Source organism: Tachysurus fulvidraco, chromosome 18 (genome assembly GCF_022655615.1).
Source record: "Tachysurus fulvidraco isolate hzauxx_2018 chromosome 18, HZAU_PFXX_2.0, whole genome shotgun sequence".
Classification (NCBI taxonomy): domain Eukaryota; kingdom Metazoa; phylum Chordata; class Actinopteri; order Siluriformes; family Bagridae; genus Tachysurus; species Tachysurus fulvidraco.
This window is the reverse complement of record NC_062535.1, coordinates 4650645-4672042: the sequence shown is the minus strand read 5'-3', so window position 1 is coordinate 4672042 and position 21398 is coordinate 4650645. Positions and strand designations below refer to the sequence as shown.

The following is a 21398-nucleotide window of genomic DNA, read 5'->3' as shown; positions in this document are numbered from 1 at the left end:
GTCACATATGCATTACAGCACAGCAGAATTCTTTTCTTTGCGTATCTCAGCTTGTTTGGAAGTCGGGGTCGGGGTCGGAGCACAGGGTCGGCCATGTTACGAGAGCAGAGAGGGTTACGAGCCTTGATCAAAAGCCCATAACTGCTACCTTGGCCATGCTGGGGGTTGAACCCACAATAACCTAATAATCCATAATCACAACTTGATTAACAATGACTGTTATTTGCTATGTTGTTAAATGTTCTTAGCTAGCAACTTAAAATTCTGTCTTATAGGAAAAATACTTCACTGGTTTTGCATAGAAACTTCCTGTGAACCTAAAGGAACTGCCATGTTTCATCAAAGTTCCACCACTATTTTCCAAATAACAGAAAAGCTCCACCCTTTTTTCCCTCATAGCTCCTAAGACTCATTACATTTCCATAAAATATTGAAAATATTCATTCATTCATTTTCTACCACCTATCCGAACTTCTCGGGTCACAGGCGTCGAGGCAGGATACACCCTGGACGGAGTGCCAACCCATCACAGGGCACACACACTCTCATTCACTCACACACTCACACACTACAGACAATTTTCCAGAGATGCCAATCAACCTACCATGCATGTCTTTGGACCGGGGGAGGAAACCGGAGTACCCGGAGGAAACCCCCGAGGCACGGGGGGAGCATGCAAACTCACACACACAAGGCGGAGGTGGGAATCGAACCCTGACCCTGGAGGTGTGAGGCGCACGTGCTAACCACTTAGCCACCGTGCCCTCTTGAAAATATTAATTCCTGCTCATTTTCCCCTAAAAACTCCTAAGCTCTACCAATTTCCTCCAAAAAGTGTTGAAAAGTGTTGATGAACTTCATTAAGCCAAAAAGACAAAAATATTAGACATTCCCGGGCCAACAAACCTGCCCATGTAGGTAGGGAAGGTTGTACTTGCATGTAGAGAGAGAGAGAGATGGAGTGAAAAAGGGAGGACAAATCTGTGGACATTGATAGGTGGTACTTTGCTGGCTGAACGGCTTCATTAAGGGACACCAGTCGGTGACATTGGACCCACTCTGATGTTGGGCTGGTGGTGTCATGAACAGCTCTAGAGATCGAGAATCCCCTTGGAGTCCCTCACTTCACACACTGCTTAGAGGAGTCCTTGATCTGCTGGGTGAAGACTAGTGGGCTGCTGACCAGGAAGCATTGTTGAAGTACCTCAGGGCTATGGGGTAGTGCGGCTAGCCAATAGCATTTTAGGGCTGTTTTTCTTCAGCCAGAACTGGGGATTTTATCAAGGTCGAAGGAATCATGAATAATTACAAGACCATCTGATTTTTGTTAAAAAAAAACCTTCAGTAGTCTGAAAGTAAGGTGAATATTTAAAGGAATCTCACATTTCAGTACAACATCGAACCTAAAACATGCATCCAAATCACCAAAGAAATGACGTAACCGATAGATAGATTCTTTGAGAACGCTACTGTAGCCAGAGCTAAATCAAACTAAAGATCTGCTGGATGACCTGAAGCAAGCTGTGCACTAGTTTAAAAGATCTAGAAAGTTTTGCAAAGAAAGAATAGGAAAATGTCAGCAAGTCAAGATGTGTAACAATGATAGACTCTGATGGGTGGAATGAAACCAAAAGCTGCTTCAGCAAAGAATTCTTGCCAACTCTATTTATGAACTCAGTCTCAATGGACTTTCCCATGAACGGCTAATATGTTCTCAATCTCCAGACTTCTGATTACTCACCTGTTCCCAATCTTTCTCTCACACACACACACACACACACACACATACACACACGCAAATTGCAAAGTAATGCTCAGTAATACTCTCAAATTTTACTATGCATTTCTTTGTGCAATTTGTTCTTCTTTTTTCTTTTAGCCAATAATATTCAGAGGTAAAATTCCCTGCATATCACTGGAACATTCTAGAAACATAATCTATATTTATTTAATAATATGTAATCTAACAACGCACATCAATGAACCTTTTTTAGGTGTTTTTTTATGCAATCGGTGAACAAAAGCTTAATGAGATCAACTGTAACTTTATGATTGACTTTAACTGATGGTTAATGTTGCATTTATTAAAAACAAACAAAGAGCAACAGTAAAATTTGCTTATTTGTTTTTATTTATGACGATCACAAAGTAAAACCTTGTTACTCTCCTTCCAGCCAATCAGAATCCAGCGCACTGTACTGACAGCCTAGTAATGAACAGTCCTGGAAATGAAGTCAGGCTTCATGGCTAGTTTGAATATGAGGGATTAGCAGATGTGCTAAAGCGGGCAGCTGAGGTGAGGATGATTTGGCTAAAGGAAATACAGATGGATGTTTATGTAAAACAATCGCATGCAAATCAGTCAGAGAAAGAGATCGCTTAAGGCTTTAGCTTTGTTGCCTACAAAGCTCTATTGTGCCCTTTTGTCCACAGGGTGTCTCTTTCGTCGTCAATGCAAAGCAGGCAGAACTTTTCCGAACGTGCCACATAATCAGCTGAGCTTACAGAATAACAGCTGAATACTGTTTTCTAGACAAACATACAGATACGTTAACCTGTTTGTCAACACAAGGTACAAATTTCATTGTAATATTATTTTTATTTTGAGCTATTATTTATTTTTCACCATGCATCGTGTCGTTTTAATTATTGTTTATTTTTTAGTTAGTAATTTTAATACAAATTATTGTAGTTAATTAAACTGCCCAAAAATAAATGCTCATGAATATAGAATGTGGGAAGAAAGGCGCACGTGTGTGTGCGCACGCGTGTGTGTGTGTGTGTGTGTGTATCTGTATGTGTGTGTATGTATGTGTGTATATGTGTGTATGTATGTGTGTAGCTGTATGTGTGTGTGTGGGGGGGTGTATGTATGTGTGTATCTCTATGTGTGTGTATGTGTGTATCTGTGTGTGTGTGTGTGTGTGTGTGTGTGTGTGTGTGTGTGTGTGTGTGTGTGTGTGTGTGTGTGTGTGTTTTGAATGCTGCATATCTGCCGCACTAACAGCAGGAGGAGCTCAGGTGCAGTTTTGAGGGCGCACACACACACACGCACTCAGGCACGCACACGCACACGCACACACACGCAGACACTGAGCAGAAGCGACAGCAGCAGAAGATAGAAGTAGAAGAGTCGGACGGTGAAGCACGAGCACCGATTAAACCGGGGATCTGGGGAATTCATTTTTACGCACGTGCCATTCAGCGCGTTCATCAATGGGACGATTTTGGTCCTCGGTGCTTTTCTTTTACCAATTTCGGAGTTTTTAATTTCTTTGTATAATCCGATCTGATTAAAAGGCGAATGAAGTGACGGGTGGATTTTACCTGCAAGTGCGGTGAGTGTGATATATAGTTAGATTCTAATGATACAGCGACATGTATATAAGCGGGTGCGCGTGCCATGTCCTCAAGTGATGGTGGTCTGGGAATAAATACATATTATTAATATTAGTGTAGTTCTGTGGCTCGTATGTGAAGTTTGGAGCACGAGCCGGAGACTGACTGCGTCTTTTCACACACACACACACACACACACACACACACACACACACACACACACACACACACACACACACACACACACACACACACACACACTCCCGAGACTAGCCCGGAACATATATACAAAAAACATACAAATCTAAAGAAATTTGCATGCACGCGGTGACATTCGCGAGTCTGCCTCATTTATCGTGTCATTAACCGGCAGTTTCTGTAATAAAACCAGCGCGTGCAGTAACCAGCATTTAAGCACGCGCTATTTAAGCAATAAAGCGTTCGGGTGGGAGTTCAGGAGCGCGCGCTGTTTATATTACAGCTATCAAACACCCAGGGAACAGAAGAAACCTGAAATCTAGTGGACTGCAAACAGAAGGGGGGAGAAAAAATGATGGGACAAAAGAAAGTAGCAGTGGGACACAAGGGGACGTGGGAGAATAAGAGGCACATGGAGAAAGGAGATAAATACACACTGCTTTGGGTCAGGGGAGATGTAGGGACTGTGGGATGGAGGCAGGGAGGGAAGTATGAGGGAAACTATAGAACACTGGAAATTGGTGCACAGTAAAAACTCAGGGTTCTCAAAAAGTAAGGAACGAAGGAAAGGTTAGAAACCAGTGGATATCCAAAAATAGGGAAGACGAGAAATCAGGGAACGCTGAAAACTCTGGAACGCTACAAATTAGAGAAGACTTTAAAAACTAGTGAAAACTAGTCAGGGTTGAAAATTAAGGAACATTGAAAGATAAAGAACACAAAAAACCCCAAAACAAGGGAACACTGGAAACTGGCAACCACTAAATACTAGGGAACAGTAGAATACGCTGGACAAGGAAAAACAAGGAACGCAGAAAGCTAGGACACTTAGATAGGATAGAAAGTACTGAATAAAACATTGTGAATTGAGGAACACTAGAAACTAGGGAACAGCAGCATCAAGGGAACTTTGGCTGGTTTGATGGTGTGAAGCTTAATAAGGAAACCCTTTCTGTTAGGGTTCCATCTGGAACGGTTAGAGATGTAAAGCAAGGATGAGTGTGTAGGGTGTAGTGAGCGAGGGGACGCACTGTAACATGTACAACACAATCTCCACACGGAATACACAATCTTCACACACACACAAAAAAACACACTTTCGACATGAAATACACCCTCCCTACATGGTATACACACTCTACACATAGAATACACACTCTACACATGGAATACACACTCTACACATAGAATACACACTCTACACATAGAATACACACTCTACACATAGAATACACACTCTACACATAGAATACACACTCTACACATGGACACACACTCTACACATAGAATACACACTCTACACATGGACACACACTCTACACATAGAATACACACTCTACACATGGACACACACTCTACACATAGAATACACACTCTACACATAGAATACACACTCTACACATGGACACACATTCTACACATAGAATACACACTCTACACATGGACACACATTCTACACATAGAACACACACTCTACACATAGAACACACACTCTACACATGGAATACACACTCTACACACAGAATACACACTCTACACATGGAATACACACTCTACACATGGAATACACACTCTACACATAGAACACACACTCTACACATGGAATACACACTCTACACATGGACACACATTCTACACAGAATACACACTCTACACATGGACACACACTCTACACATAGAATACACACTCTACACATGGACACACACTCTACACATAGAATACACACTCTACACATGGACACACACTCTACACATAGAATACACACATTCTACCCATAGAATACACACTCTACACATGGACACACACTCTACACATAGAATACACACTCTACACATGGACACACACTCTACACATAGAATACACACTCTACACATGGAATACACACTCTACACATAGAATACACACTCTACACATAGAATACACACTCTACACATGGACACACACTCTACACATAGAATACACACTCTACACATAGAATACACACTCTACACATAGAATACACATTCTACACACGCAGCACACACTCTACACACGCAGCACACACTCTACACACGCAGCACACACTCTACACACGCAGCACACACTCTACACACGCAGCACACACTCTACACACGCAATACACACTCTACACACAACACACACTCTACATGCAATACACATTACACATGGAATACACACTCTACACATGGAATACACACTCTACACATAGAACACACATTCTACACACGCAGCACACACTCTACACACGCAGCACACACTCTACACACGCAATACACACTCTACACACAACACACACTCTACATGCAATACACATTACACATGGAATAAACCCATTACACACACTCTACATATAACGCTGTACATTATTCATATTGAATACACTCTCGCTACATACAGTAAATACACACTCACCACCAGGAACACACATTACACACTGAATACGCACAACACACATCACATACTTGTCACATACAATACACAATCTTTACATCATCGTCACATGGGATACACACAGTCTTCACATGCAGGACACACTGTACACACAACATATTCTACACACAACACTCTCTCTATCTCTATACACAACACTCTATACACAACACTCTCTCTATCTCTACACACAACACTCTATACACAACACTCTCTCTATCTCTACACACAACACTCTCTCTATCTCTACACACAACACTCTCTCTATCTCTACACACAACACTCTCTCTATCTCTACACACAACACTCTCTCTATCTCTATACACAACACTCTCTCTATCTCTACACACAACACTCTCTCTATCTCTACACACAACACTCTCTCTATCTCTATACACAACACTCTCTCTATCTCTACACACAACACTCTCTCTATCTCTACACACAACACTCTCTCTATCTCTACACACAACACTCTCTCTACACACAACACTCTCTCTACACACAACACTCTCTCTACACACAACACTCTCTCTACACACAACACTCTCTCTACACACAACACTCTCTCTACACACAACACTCTCTCTACACACAACACTCTCTCTATCTCTACACACAACACTCTCTCTACACACAACACTCTCTCTACACACAACACTCTCTCTACACACAACACTCTCTCTACACACAACACTCTCTCTACACACAACACTCTGTCTACACACAACACTCTCTCTATCTCTACACACAACACTCTCTCTATCTCTACACACAACACTCTCTCTATCTCTACACACAACACTCTCTCTATCTCTACACACAACACTCTCTCTACACACAACACTCTCTCTACACACAACACTCTCTCTACACACAACACTCTCTCTATCTCTACACACAACACTCTCTCTATCTCTACACACAACACACAACACTCTCTCTACACACAACACTCTCTCTACACACAACACTCTCTCTATCTCTACACACAACACTCTCTCTACACACAACACTCTCTCTATCTCTACACACAACACTCTCTCTATCTCTACACACAACACTCTCTCTATCTCTACACACAACACTCTCTCTATCTCTACACACAACACTCTCTCTATCTCTACACACAACACACTCTCTCTATCTCTATACACAACACTCTCTCTATCTCTACACACAACACTCTCTCTATCTCTACACACAACACTCTCTCTATCTCTACACACAACACACTCTCTCTATCTCTATACACAACACTCTCTCTATCTCTACACACAACACACTATCTCTACACACAACACACTCTCTCTACACACAACACTCTCTACACACAACACTCTCTACACACAACACACTCTCTATACACAACACACAGTCTCTACACACAACACACAGTCTCTACACACAACACACTCTTTCTACACAAAACACAGTCTTCGTATGCAAGACAAATTCTCTACACACAACACACTGTTGTTCATGTGTAATACACATTATTTACATGTAATACACTCTCTACACTCAACACACACTCCACACTATCTCTCCATCTCTCTTTCACTTTCTCTCTCTCTCTCTCTCTCTCTCTCTCTCTCTCTCTCTTAATACAGAGCATGTGGAACATGTAAGCAATAAACTCTGTATAAATAAATGTCTTGTTACGGAAAACTTCACACATCAACAATTCCACACTTTTTAAACCTGTTTATGTAGCGTGGCCACTGCACAAGTCCCTGTGAATGAGCTGTTACTATAGCAACGGTGATACACAGCTTCAATAGAAAACTAAGATTTGCAGCTGCGATGACTGTCAGCGCTGCGATGACAGAACATTAATCAACATCAGCAGTGAGGAGGTAATGGAATAGGTTTAATTACTGGATAACTGGAGATTAGGCAAGTTGCACATCTCTCAACTGTACAAACAGCCCGAGTTAAAGGTAAAAGAACCCCAGCTGTCTATGTAGTGCGAAGAAGCGCACAATTCCCATTCCTCGCATTCTTAGCTTTGTTTCTAAACAATGCTGGATGCCTGGAAGTGGGCAGAAGTCTTGTTTTTACATTTATTCATAGTGGTTTGTTTCAGAACCACAGAATAATGTTGCTTTTTGAAATACAAAAAAACAACAACAACAACAAATTAACCAAAACAGGAAAGTCGCTGACCAATCAGGAGCATTTTTCAGGGTAAGCTCCGCCTCCAAATGTTCCTGGATTGAAGTGAAGTGACGTGACGTGACATACTCAGAATTTGTTCTCTGCAGTTAAACCATCCAAAGTGCACACACACAGAGTGAACACACAGACACACACACACACACACACACACAGCAGTGAACACACACACACACAGCAGTGAACACACACACACACACACACACACACACACACACACACACAGCAGTGAACACACACACACACACACACAGAGTGAACACACAGACACACACACACACACACACACACACACAGAAGTGAACACACACACACACACACACACAGCAGTGAACACACACACACACACAGCAGTGAACACACACACACACACACAGAGTGAACACACACACACACACACACACACACACACACACACACACACACACACACACACACACACACACAGCAGTGAACACGCACACACCGTGAACACACACCCGGAGCAGTGGGCAGCCATTTATGCTGCGGTGCCCGGGGAGCAGTTGGGGGGGTCGATGCCTCAAGGGCACCTCAGTCATGGTATTGCCGGCCTGAGACTCGAACCCACAACCTTAGGATTAGGAGTCAAACTCTCTAACCATTAGGCCACGACTTCCCCCACAACTTAATAATTTATATTAACTTTGAAGTAAGAACTAAAACGTTTTCTGCCACCCTTATTATACATAAAAACGATTGGTTACAGCCAGGACAAGGGGCGGGATTAATGTTAAGTTTACCTTCCCAGCAGCAGGGTCAGTGTGTGTATTTGCCCTATCGAACTTCAGTTCTGTATTGCATTCTCTGCCTACACTAATCTGAAAATTAGCAGATTTGTAGCAGGAGCTAAATATATTTGGTGTACTGAGACCCAGAAACCCAAAGGAAGCACATTGGGAACTAGTAAATTATCCACTCATTGGTTAGTCAGTCCAATATGTTTAATTCCATGGGTTGGCTTTCCGGTTGCGTCAGTAGCCAGCGAACGTATAAGTGAGCAACCTCCCCATGAGGAGACCAAGCAAAAGGAGGTCATTAACCTTAACGAATTTGCTGGAATTGCTTTTTACAGTCATAAAAAAAAAAAAAGATTTTAGGAGTCATTTGGAGCACACCATTAAATTCGAATACACACCCAAGAGCAAAATACTGACACCAAAAAGACTCAACATTGGTCCAGCAATCAATCTTCACAAAATCCACCGTGAGAGCTAAAAGCTGCTCCCGAGGCGTGTTAGTGTGTTGGTGTGTTATCCATCTCCTGTCCAAGCACGGTGAGTGTTTTGACCGTCATCACTGACGCATTATTCCCGGAGAAGCAGACGTAAGAACGGCAATTAACAGCATAGCAGCAGTTAACAGTAATGAGAAGAGTTAAATAGACTAACAGATTAAATAGAGGATCAGTCCAAACAGAGCACACGTCTGGCTGGTAGACACGTGAACCGGCGTGGTGTGCTGGAGGTCTTAGCCTGTACTCCTGTGCTTGGATGAAGTAATGAATTACACACGAGTGAGCATGTAATAAGGAGAGGAAACATTTGTAAGCGTTGTAAAGCACACTCGGGCACGTTACCAGCCTCTCTCTCTCTCTCTCACACACACACACACACACACACACGCACACACACACTTAAAGTGCAGTCTGTCATTTTACTGAGAGAGAAAAAAAAAAAAAACACGAAACGAAAATTGGTGCCTTGCGTACAACTGGGACGATTTCCAAAAACAAAACAAACAAAAAAAAAACATGTTATTAAATCCATTTATCATATCGAAGTCATGCGTATGAGCTGTTCCTATAGTAACAATAACATGGTAACAATAGCAACCCATCAATGTTATAATTTCATGTTGCAACCCGGAACCGATTGTGATGTCTGAAATAATCAAGACGTTCCAACCAATCAGATTCGAGCTTTCAGCTACAACATCATACTGCTTGGTCTTGGAGGCGGAGCTATCACTTCCAGAGCAAGTTTTATTCCTACTAACTACGACTTATCAGGAAGACACCTGGAACATTTACATGCTGTGTGTGTTTGTGTGTGTGTGTGTGTGTGTGTGTAACCTGCTCTCACATTATTTAGAGATAAGGCAGCAGCTGGTGCTTCCAGATGTTCATTTTTCATTCTGCATTCCACTCTGTCCCGTTGATCTAATAACGAACGTCTGTGAAATAATTACAGCTAATCTGATTAGCATCCGAGTGTGAGGCTGAAATTCTCTCGAACTTTATTTTTTTTTTCCAGAACAGCACAGAAGGTTAAAGAGGGAAAAAATTACAAATGATGTTCAATGCAGTTAATTAGTCCAGACAGGGTAATAACATAAAGCAAGCGGTTTGGATAAGAGCGTATACGCGTATCGTCCGCTTTATTAGGAACACCTGTACACCTACACGTTTATCATGAGCAGAAAAGCATCTCATCCTGCACAACCTTCAGGTGGATGAACTTCAATAGCAGAAGACCACATCAGCTTTCTCTCCTGACAGCCAAAAACAGGAATCTGACCCTAACATGATCCACAGACTCATCCAAACTGCACTGTGGTTATTTTTTAGATGCTTTTCTGCTCACTACAGTTGTAAAGAGTTATAATTTGAGAAATTGTTGTGTGTGGAAATCCCAGAAGAACAAGAATTTGTCATAAATCCCATCTGGTACCAACAAGCATGAGGTTAAAGTCACAGAGATGTTTTATGTGAACATTAACTGATGCGCTTGACCTGCATTTGTGTGATTTTATTAAAGCTGCTGGTGAGCATAAGTCCAAGCAGTTAGCATATGACACTAAATTAATTGATATTACTTTCTGTTATTAGGCCAAGTTTGAGAAAACAATTCCGGTTGTGTGTGTGTGTGTGTGTGTGTGTGTGTGTGTGTGTGTGGGATGCAATCCAAATTCCATAGCGGTTGAATAATACATCAAGGTTCAAAATTTCAGGCAGATTAATTAGCTTGGCACATTTCAAGTAGGTGTATTATGTGACAAAATGTCATGCCGATATTTCAAGAGGTTAGCATGTCGGTGCTGATGATTAGCTATCACAAGCTGTCTCATATGATAAAAAATAACATAAATGTCTACACATCGAACACACCATCAATTAGTTAAAACAAAGCAAGCTAGCTAACAGTTCATAAAATCCTCTTCTCTAGAAAAACAACACAGTTTGAAAAGTAAACACTAATTAATATTCCGCTGATCTCGAATTAGCAAATTAGCGATCCGAGGCCTCTCATTGTGACTACTAATGAAAAGGTGAAAACTGCACGTTCTGGATAAGAGAGCTTTATGACTAGCTTTAGCACACTGAATGTCAAACTCCTTCTACCAGTTTTGTAAACAGTGTCCGTTATTGAGACGTGTCCAGACCTGAAACACGGCTGCTATAACCACGAAGCACGACGTCTGTAGAGCCGCCAAACCGCTAGACACAAACAGCTTAAATATTTCATGAGGAGGGTCCATATCAGTGCAGTTAAAATGTAAATATTAGACAGCTTCATGAGGTAAAATTGAAATAAACAGCTTTTCCTGGTGTTATTAAACGGGACATAGTGTTCACCCCGAGCATTCAGGTTGCAGCGGTTAGCGACAAGCTGCTAATAAGCTACTGAAAACAGCCCATTAGAGCACCTCCAGAAATTCATCCATGATATAAAAACAGAGATGCAGGAAACATTTCCTCAGCGGCACCGAGGGTTCATTATCCTGTTCGAATCGAAGCTATTTTAAATATTTTTAAAAAATTTGTAACATTGGAAAAAACAAGCAATGTTTCTCCAATAATTGGTAAATAATCCATATTGTCAGTATGATGATTTGTAAAGTCCTCAAGAAAAAGGCTTAAACATAATAGTGCCTTTTGATACAGCCATAATTTTTTTTTTCTTAGCTGTTTAATTTCATTACATTTTGTGTTTATCCTTTTATTGGTTTTATTTAATCAGATATATTTTAAACATACATCAAATTTATTTCGAAGAATTTAAAACCTCGACATCACAAATTCTGCAAACATACAGTAACAGGACCTCTGATATTAGCAAGAAAAATGTTAGCGTGCTCATTTACATTTTGCCGAATTGCAAAAGTCACGATTAACAACTGTAAAGAAAAAGAAAACATGAATCATCCTGAGTGATATTTGTTTGGCTAAATGTACTTAAGATCTGGTGTGTATGATTGATGATTGCGTGTTAAGCAACTTTTGATCCGTTGCCATTTCATACAAGACTGCAGATGTATTAAAGTCTAATTTATCAGCGCTACTGAAACATGACATGCGCTTGGAGTAAATGGTGTTTTTGCAACCCACCCTGATTGACTGTGGGATTTACAAGTAGTACAACCGCCTGCTTTTTTTTTGCAGTGCCTCATTATTTAACATGCGTGGGAGGCTGAAATCTTAGCTTCAGCGAGTCCTAATGGGGCAGCAGGCCTTTCCCCCTTGTGTATTGTTTTAATCTCATTTTGTGCGCCCCATGCCCGGGTCCCCGGGTGGGAATAAACGAGCAGTGTTTGATCGTTTCATCTCTTCCTTGCGCTTCATTTCGTCAGCGCCCACGGCCTGGGATTTTTTTCCTGCCGCCGTTTGATTTCAGCAGGGAAATCGATTGTCTGTAGCATCACTGTCAAACAGATGTGCCGCCGCTGCCTCGTCACGGCAGATCAAAATTGCGTTACACCTGATGAAAAATGACTAGATGTATGTCTCGCTGCAGGAACAGTGCTACGACAATGTGAATAACCTCACAGGACAAGTTATCAAAGCATGCATCTTGAATACATAATCAGCATTGAAGGTTGGCTAGCCAAGAAAGTAATACTACTACTACTACTAATAATAATAGTAATAATAATAATAATAATAATAATAATAATACAGATAGCTATCAGGAAACATCCGGAGCAATTGAAACGAGTCATTTAACAAGTAGATATACACATGTGCGTATAATATATATATATATATATATATATATATATATATATATATATATATATATATATATATTATTGCTTTTTTCCTCACAATTTCCTGTGTTTTTAATTTAAGATTTACCCCTGTGTTCCTCTCTCTTTTTCCTCTTTCCCTCTCTTAGCGTTGGCTTTAACAGATGAAGAAAACAGCAAAACAGTCTCTGTGTTGCCTGAAAGTGTTGGATCGAGTGTGGTGGTGATGGTAGTGGTGGTGGTGGGTTTTGAGGATAGTTTGAGGGTCGTACAAATAAATCAAAATTAGCACCAATTGGGAAGTACAGTGAAAAACATTAATATATACTAAAATATAGTTAGGGGGCACGGTGGCTTAGTGGTTAGCATGTTTGCCTCACACCTCCAGGGTTGGGGGTTCGATTCCTGCCTCCGCCTTGTGTGTGTGGAGTTTGCATGTTGTCCTTGTGCCTCGGGGGTTTCCTCCGGGTACTCCGGTTTCCTCCTAAAGACATGCATGGTAGGTTGATTGGCATCTCTGGAAAATTGTCCGTAGTGTGTGAGTGAATGAGAGAGTGTGTGTGCCCTGTGATGGGTTGGCACTCCGTCCAGGGTGTATCCTGCCTCGATGCCAGATGACGCCTGAGATAGGCACAGGCTCCCCGTGACCCGAGAGTTCGGATAAGTGGTAGAAAATGAATGAGTGAATGAATGAACATATAGTTATAATCCTCAGGTTATTTATACATATACATATATGTGGTGCAGATAGTCTACCTTTTTAATAACGGGTTCGTTCGATTTCGCCGGCATTTCTGTAGTAACAGCTCAGTCGCAGGGACCTATGTGGCAGATGCTCCACACAAACAGGGTATATTCGGTGATATGGTGAGCTTTTCTGCACGTACATGTTTGTTTGTTAACATTTCTAAGAGTCTCCAGTGTCAGTTCCTTGTAACAGTGAGCGGCAAGGCTGTCACTTTAGTGTGCTGCTTCTAGTGAGAACAGTGAGAGTCTTTAATCATATACTTCAAAATGAAAAGGTCTGCTGAAAAGTTTAACAAAGCTCCTGTCTGTGGCTTCTGAACACCTGTGAACCCTTGACAGCTAAAAAAAAACATTTAGAATATACACATTGTTAGGGGGATTTTGCAAGGTGCAGAGATGATTAGAAGCAGGTGAGCAACTGATGACACAAGCATTTGAATGTTCCAAACAAGGATGTATATAACAGTTTTCAGTAATTAAGGTCTAATCAGCACTTTTTTTTATTCCACATCATAATTCTGGTAACTAATTCCTGGTTTTCTTATTCTTCTTGTCTTTGCAGACACCCGAGAGAGACAATGCTGGCCAGGATTGTGTTCATTTGTTCCTTTTTAGCTTGTGCTAGTTTTCAGGAAGATGAGAGCCCTAAGGTATCATTTGGAGGAGCTTGTGAAATGTTGTGTGCCTGTGAGGAGAAAGATGGCATGTTGAACGTAAACTGTGAGGAAAGGAACATAAACAAGATCTCTCAAGTACAGGTACCTTCCGATAGACCTTTCCATTTGAATCTATACAAAAATGATATTGTGGAGCTGCTCCCAGAGGAAATGGAGGCTTTCAGGAATGCAGTCACGTTACATCTGGGTGGAAACAGCATACAAGAGTTGGTGCCGGGGGTTTTTGCTGCACTGGGCTCCTTAAAGAAGTTGCACATTAATAGTAATTTCCTGGTGATGTTGAAGGAGGATACTTTTCATGGCTTGGTAAATTTGGAATACCTCCAGGCTGACACAAACTTTATCCGAGTCGTGGAGCCTGGGGCTTTCAGCAAACTTGTTCGTCTCAAAGTCCTGATCCTCAATGACAACTCAATTGACTTCCTTCCAAGCAACATCTTCCGATTCGTGCCTCTGACCCATTTGGACCTACGTGGAAACAAGCTCCAGACCCTCCCTTACGTGGGCTTTTTAGAGCACATCGGACGCATCATTGAGCTTCTTCTAGAGGACAACAACTGGGTATGTGACTGTCAGAACCTTCATTTGAAAGTCTGGATTGAGAACATGCGAGCACAGTCGGCCATTGGGGAAGTGGTTTGCAGCAGTCCTCAGCATCTCAAGGGTATCCCTCTGGCCAAAGTGAAACGGGACATATTGTGCCCCTCCCATGCGGATATAACTTTTGAGGAGCCATCCAAATCTCTAGACATGGTGGTCACCCCTTCCACAAAGGTGCTCCAAATACCAGACTCAAGAAATGAAGCAAAGATCCCCACATCATCTCATGTTCCAAAGACATCCTGCGCATCACAGTGTTCTTGTCATAACCACCCAAGCTCTGGGTTCCTAATCCACTGTGAGGATCGGGGCATCCAAAGGATATCGGATCTTGGAATTTTTCAGCAAAGCCCGAGTAAGCTTGTTTTATCTGGGAACATGATAGAGAGACTTCTAAAATATGATTTTGTCACATATGACAGTTTGGAAGTGCTGAATCTGGCCAACAACCAAATAAACTATATAGACAATGAAACTTTCCTAAGTTTAAGCAGTCTTAAAAAGCTGTATCTAAATGGCAACAGGATAGAGAAGATTACAGCAACTATGTTTGTGGGCCTCCACAATCTGGAGAACTTGTACTTGGAATATAATGCGGTCAGAGAGATTGAGGCAGGGTCATTCAACCCTTTGACAAACCTAAAGCTCCTGTTTTTAAACAACAACCAGCTCAGTGCTCTACCAGCCCAGATATTTAGAAACGTGCCCTTGACCAAGTTGAATTTGCGAAACAACCTATTCATGCACCTGCAGGTCAGCAATGTGTTGGAGCAGCTTGATTTCCTGGAACAGATTTACCTTGAGGAGAATCCTTGGGACTGCACTTGTGATCTAGTCAGCATGAAGCAGTGGTTGGAGAAGCTGAGGAAAGATACAGTGGTGGGATCCATCTTGTGCCATAGTCCAAAAAAGGTAGTGAATGCTGAGGTCAGGCACCTGAAGCATGATGTACTCTGCCCTGGTTTGGTCACCCTATACTCCCTGCCTTCAAGTGAATTTGGGGTTGTAACAACAGAAGCACCAGAAGAAGGTATAAACAGCTTCTTCCAATCCATAACGGATGCAGTTCCTCTTTCTGTCCTTATACTCTGCCTTCTTATTCTCTTCCTTACCATCATCTTCTGCTCTGCTGGGATAATTGTCTTTGTCTTGCATCGCCGACGCAGTCATTCCAAGAAAAAGCAAGCTGAGGAGCAGCCTCGTGAAAACAGCCCAATCCACCTGCATTACAGCATGTATGGACAAAAAACAACTCATCACTTGGCTCAGAGACATGACACAAACATGTACGATGAACCTTCCCGAAGTCCCATTATCCAGGTTTGCAGGAACCCCAGCTATTGTTCACAGCACAAAGACTATGACACAGAGGATTATGACACAGAAAAATCAAATCGTCTTTGCCACAGTATCATGGATAAGGAGAATGGCTCCCCCCTTACGGGGTCAATGAAGTACAAAGCTGTGTCCCATGAGTATCCTGCTGATTTTGTTTCTTTGGGTGACAAGGGATCTTTGTACAAAAATATCCTGGAGCGCGACCGTGAACTTCAACAACTTAGCATCACAGAATATCTCAGGAAAAGCATACCACAGCTACAAGACATGCAAGTCCCTGGGCATCATCAAGAGCTCAAACTGATGGAGACACTTGTGTACACCAGGCCACGGAAGGTTATGGTGGAGCAGACTAAAAACGAGTACTTTGAACTGAAAGCTAATCTACACGCCGAACCGGATTACTTGGAGGTACTCGAGCATCAGACGACTTTTAACTGAGATACAGCACACTGTAACACTTTAATATCAGACCTGCTTTGAGAGATAATACCCAAAGTGCCTTGATGATTTTTTGAGCAGACATAACATGCAGCTACTGATCTTTGTGAATGTGGTCATTTAGGAGAACGCAGAAAAATGTGTTGCTGAAGCGGAACCAAGACCATGACCTATTTTGCATCATTTCACATCAAATGAGGTCATTGTCCATTCCGTTTTGTCTCGTCTTGTCAATTTGCCATAAATATCATGTGCCGTTGGCCAAATGCAGCTACAGTCTAGTACTATAAGACACATTGGTTAACTTGTCACCGGTCTTAAGGTAACTCTCCTTTAAAGATTCTACATAGATTCCTACCACATCACTCCAGTTAGAAACAACGATCAGGATGATTATGAGCCTGAATTGACCAAATCAGTGTTTTAAATTTGCCCTATGATCCAACCTGATTCACAGTATCTGGAATGGCAAGAGGGGCAATACAAAAACAATTTTGCAGCTGATAAAGCCAGTGGAAAAGCACCATAACTAAAGAGCCATTGAACCAAGTGGCTCTACAGTACCTGTAACACTTAATTACCTAACAAAATGTCAATCGTGTCTTTTTTATTTGTATAATACAAATATTGGCCAATACCTAGATCCTACCTGGTGCTATCCATATGGCTATTTTTTTTTTATTTTTTTTTAGAAAACAGGGTTTTTATAGGAAAAAAGTGGTTCTTTATAGAATCATTTGATAATTTAAGGTTGTCAGTTTTATGTGTTGTAGGATATACAATATTTATAGAGTGAAATTCATCAATTTGTGGTGCATGTCTGCTGGACGTAACAGCCATCCATGCCGGTGCAAAACAATCTTATCCCTCTTGCTTGTCTGGTTGCCAAAGTGAGCCAGGTCAGGACATGTGGGCGGAGCTAAAATTAGTGCTCCCTATTGATGGGTCAATAATCTGTGCGATAGGTAACATCAGTATACAGATATTCCTGGCACTTTGTGACCAAGCCGTGCTTATTTGGTGGAAAAGTGCAATTAAAGTCTAAATCTCTTTGTCTTCCATGCAGCGGCTGTTAAAGCCCTCAAGTTTCTAACTGGCTGTTGGAGTGCTTTTGTTTGGTGGACTGGTTCTCATTAAACACTGCTGTACCTTAACCTTAACTCGTACCAACACCGTGATCCTATGTCGTTGTTTTTTTTTTTTTTATACGGGGTAGAATGGTGCCAGTATTTAGTGAAGAAGAAGAGAAGACGTGTGCAGAAGGTACACCCGATAAATTGTCAGCTTGGTCTTAATTTTAATATGTCTGCTGTGCATTTTTTTCATAAAGTTGTATTTATTTATTCCTGACATTGTTTCGGCAAAACAAAAAGCAAAGTTCTGTCCATAACATTTTATCTGTTGCCTGTCATCGCAACCCCAGCAATTACCGCAGTTCCGAATTTTACAGAAAAACAAAATAAAACAAAATAATTGCACTACTCAAAATGCCATTTAAAGAGATGGCACTTGACAATCAAGTGTAGCTACCGGTGTGTATGAGATTGATGTATACAAGTTTTTTTGTTTTGTTTGTTTTTTTCTTTTGAATTTCATTACTCTACATAATATAACAAAGTCTTTTGTCTCAGCATGATAAATAATTATGCAGGGTGGTTTGAAAGGATTTGCTGTATGTAAGAGCACCATAGCTTTATTTTGTACTGATGTAGATCAGAGTTTATTTATTCTGTATATATTTGTACATAACGGAACGTTTCTATGTATGTGTGCCTTTCGATGTTGTAATGATTGATGTAAATAAAAGTTACAGTAAAGTGTACAGTCAAAATTAGCATCGACACCATGCTAGCACTTGGGTTTCTTTTTTTTTCGATAACTTTGACATTACAGTATATGCATTTACAAGAGATACGTTACTGTGTTGAAATATAGAATAATCTATTTTCTCACCAAGCTCACTACAAGACTATTTGATGGAAATTCAATAAAGCATGTGACATATATATTCTTTGTATTTTCAGCGTCTAAAATAAATTCTTGGTGCACGTAATTAATCCGAACTTTTCGTGTTAAGCCTCCAGATTTGCTGATTATTTTTGCCTCAAAGTTAAAATACATATTATATCCTAATAATAGTATTTCTACTCTGTTAAAAGCTTCTTTTTTTTTTTTTTTTTTTTTAGAAAAAATGTATTCTTTATTGTAGTAGTATTACAAAGCTACGTTAAACTCCTACACACTCTAATGCTTCAAAAATGACTAACATAACCCACTTCTCTGTTTTTAGGACATAAATAATGAATATACCTGCACGTTGATGTTAATCAAAGGAGGATGTTTTCCAACAAGCAAAGTGCAAAACAATGTTTACTGTCTGCAGTGAGGCTGGAAATCCATAAGGGTGAATATGTTTAGCTCAGAAACAAGGAGAAAATTCACAGAGCTCCTGAAATTGGACGTGTCTATGCTAATGCATGCGAGCATATGCAAATGGAAAAAAAAAAATGGTTAGAATTGTTTTGCTAGTATGCAGTGCTAATTAAGAAAGATCTAACTCAAAAAGAAAATCTGATCTAAATCTGAGTCCAATCAGATTAACAAGAAAATTATGGACAGTATTTTTATTTATTTATTTATTTATTTATTTATTTATTTATTTATTTATTTATTTATTTATGTTTAGCGCTGCTTAGTAAATGTGGCTAACACAGTGTCGCTAACTAGATTTCATACTCCAGAAAACACACAGGCTCAAAGCGGAGAAGAAAAAACAAATGCCACAGGAGCTTGACAGACAGATACAAAAACAAATAAATAAATAAATAAACTTTCAGATAACGTTCGTGACATGCTGCCATGACACTCGGAACAAAATATGGACATGAATGCAAAGTGTGCACTTTTTTTTTCCACAGAAATGTTGCCATGTTTAATGACGTCCTGCTAGTTAGCATTAGCGTCTCATTGACACTCACTGAAGAGCTGAGGAAAGGAATTTTAAAGTACAGTTCTGCATAGCGTGTAGCTCTTAGCCAGTAGTTGTTTCGCAAACTAGATAACACTAAGTAAGTTATTTCGATTAATATTTAGTCATTTAATTATTTTAAATCACCAGATTGATGGCATTTTTTTAGCTATTTGTAGCATCAATATTTGGGCCTGTATTCATGAAAATTTGTAAAAAATTGAAATTATTTTTGTGACCAATTATATTAGTGATGATAACTAATATATATATATATATATATGGCATTTATAGATACTCTAACATCTCTGAATCAGAGCTGAAATGCCATACATAATTTGTCTCTATGACATTTACATTTATTACGTTTACTGTGGAACATACAGGTGTAAGAACATCTCTAATATGATCGTTCACAAATGTAATCCCTACACGATATAGACTCAAATATCTTAACATAGAGACAAAGTGAAGGGTTATAATAATAGACCTGATTTTAAAAGTGCTCTTATTTTTATTTTTTATTTTTTTATTAGACAACCAATCACAGTCTTCAAAAGAACATGTCATATCTAGTAATGGGTTAAGCCCCGCCTCCTGTCTAAGATCAAACTTCTTGTATTTTCCTTGTTCAGAGTTGCTCTTGTCCTGAATCACTCAGAAGATAAAGTCCATAGTTAGAAGTTAAACTTAAGAACCCTCTGAGATCATTCTTAAAATCTTTATGAATACAGGCCGTGTTTTTAATTATGTTAATGATGGAAAATTTGCTAGCAAGTAAAACCTGTTTGATGTTAAGTACTAAACCTTATGTAGCTAAAAAACATAGCTAACTTGATGCACAGTACCTCAACCACAACAAATAAGACCATATGAACACTTTGAGACGGAGCACAAACATGATAACTCTCAGCCTGACAGGTTTGATCCGGAACAAAGCGCTTTTTCCAAGAAGTCAATGGTTTCTTAGGAGTATTTAACATAAGTGTGTGCGTGTGTGTGTGTGTGTGTGTGTGTGTGTGTGTGTGTGTGTGTGTGTGTGTGTGTGTGTGTAGGTGCGTGTTTCTCATTGTGTTATTTATCCTACACATACATACACTAAGCTAATGCTATTTAAACATGAACTAGCGCTAATGTTTACATGAGCTCAGAGAAGTCACGGAAAGTTTGCTTGTGAAAGAAAGAAAGAAAGAAAGGAAGAGAGAGAGAGAGAGAGAGAGAGAGAGAGAGAGAGAGAGAGAGAGAGAGAGAGAGAGAGAGAGCAGATACACTCAGGAAATAAACAAGGCATTTATTATGATTAATAATTACTGCAGGTATAGGAAATAAAAATAGATAGATAGATAGATAGATAGATAGATAGATAGATAGATAGATAGATAGATAGATAGATAGATAGATAGATAAAATATTAATTTATTCAAATGTCACATCCAGTAAAAACATCACTGGACTTAAAAAAGTTTTTCTTTTCTTTTAATCACCTTCACCTAAA

General features: G+C 40.2%; 1 protein-coding gene across 1 annotated transcript; it reads left to right on the top strand.

The window, feature by feature from the left end:
• The first annotated feature begins 3046 nt into the window (after positions 1-3046).
• Positions 3047-18941, top strand: slitrk6 (SLIT and NTRK-like family, member 6). Its single transcript, XM_027156367.2, has 2 exons — positions 3047-3338; positions 14442-18941. The coding sequence occupies exon 2, from the start codon at positions 14458-14460 to the stop codon at positions 16933-16935; it is 2478 nt and encodes an 825-aa protein (XP_027012168.2). The 5' UTR covers positions 3047-3338; positions 14442-14457; the 3' UTR covers positions 16936-18941.
• Positions 18942-21398: the final 2457 nt, after the last annotated feature.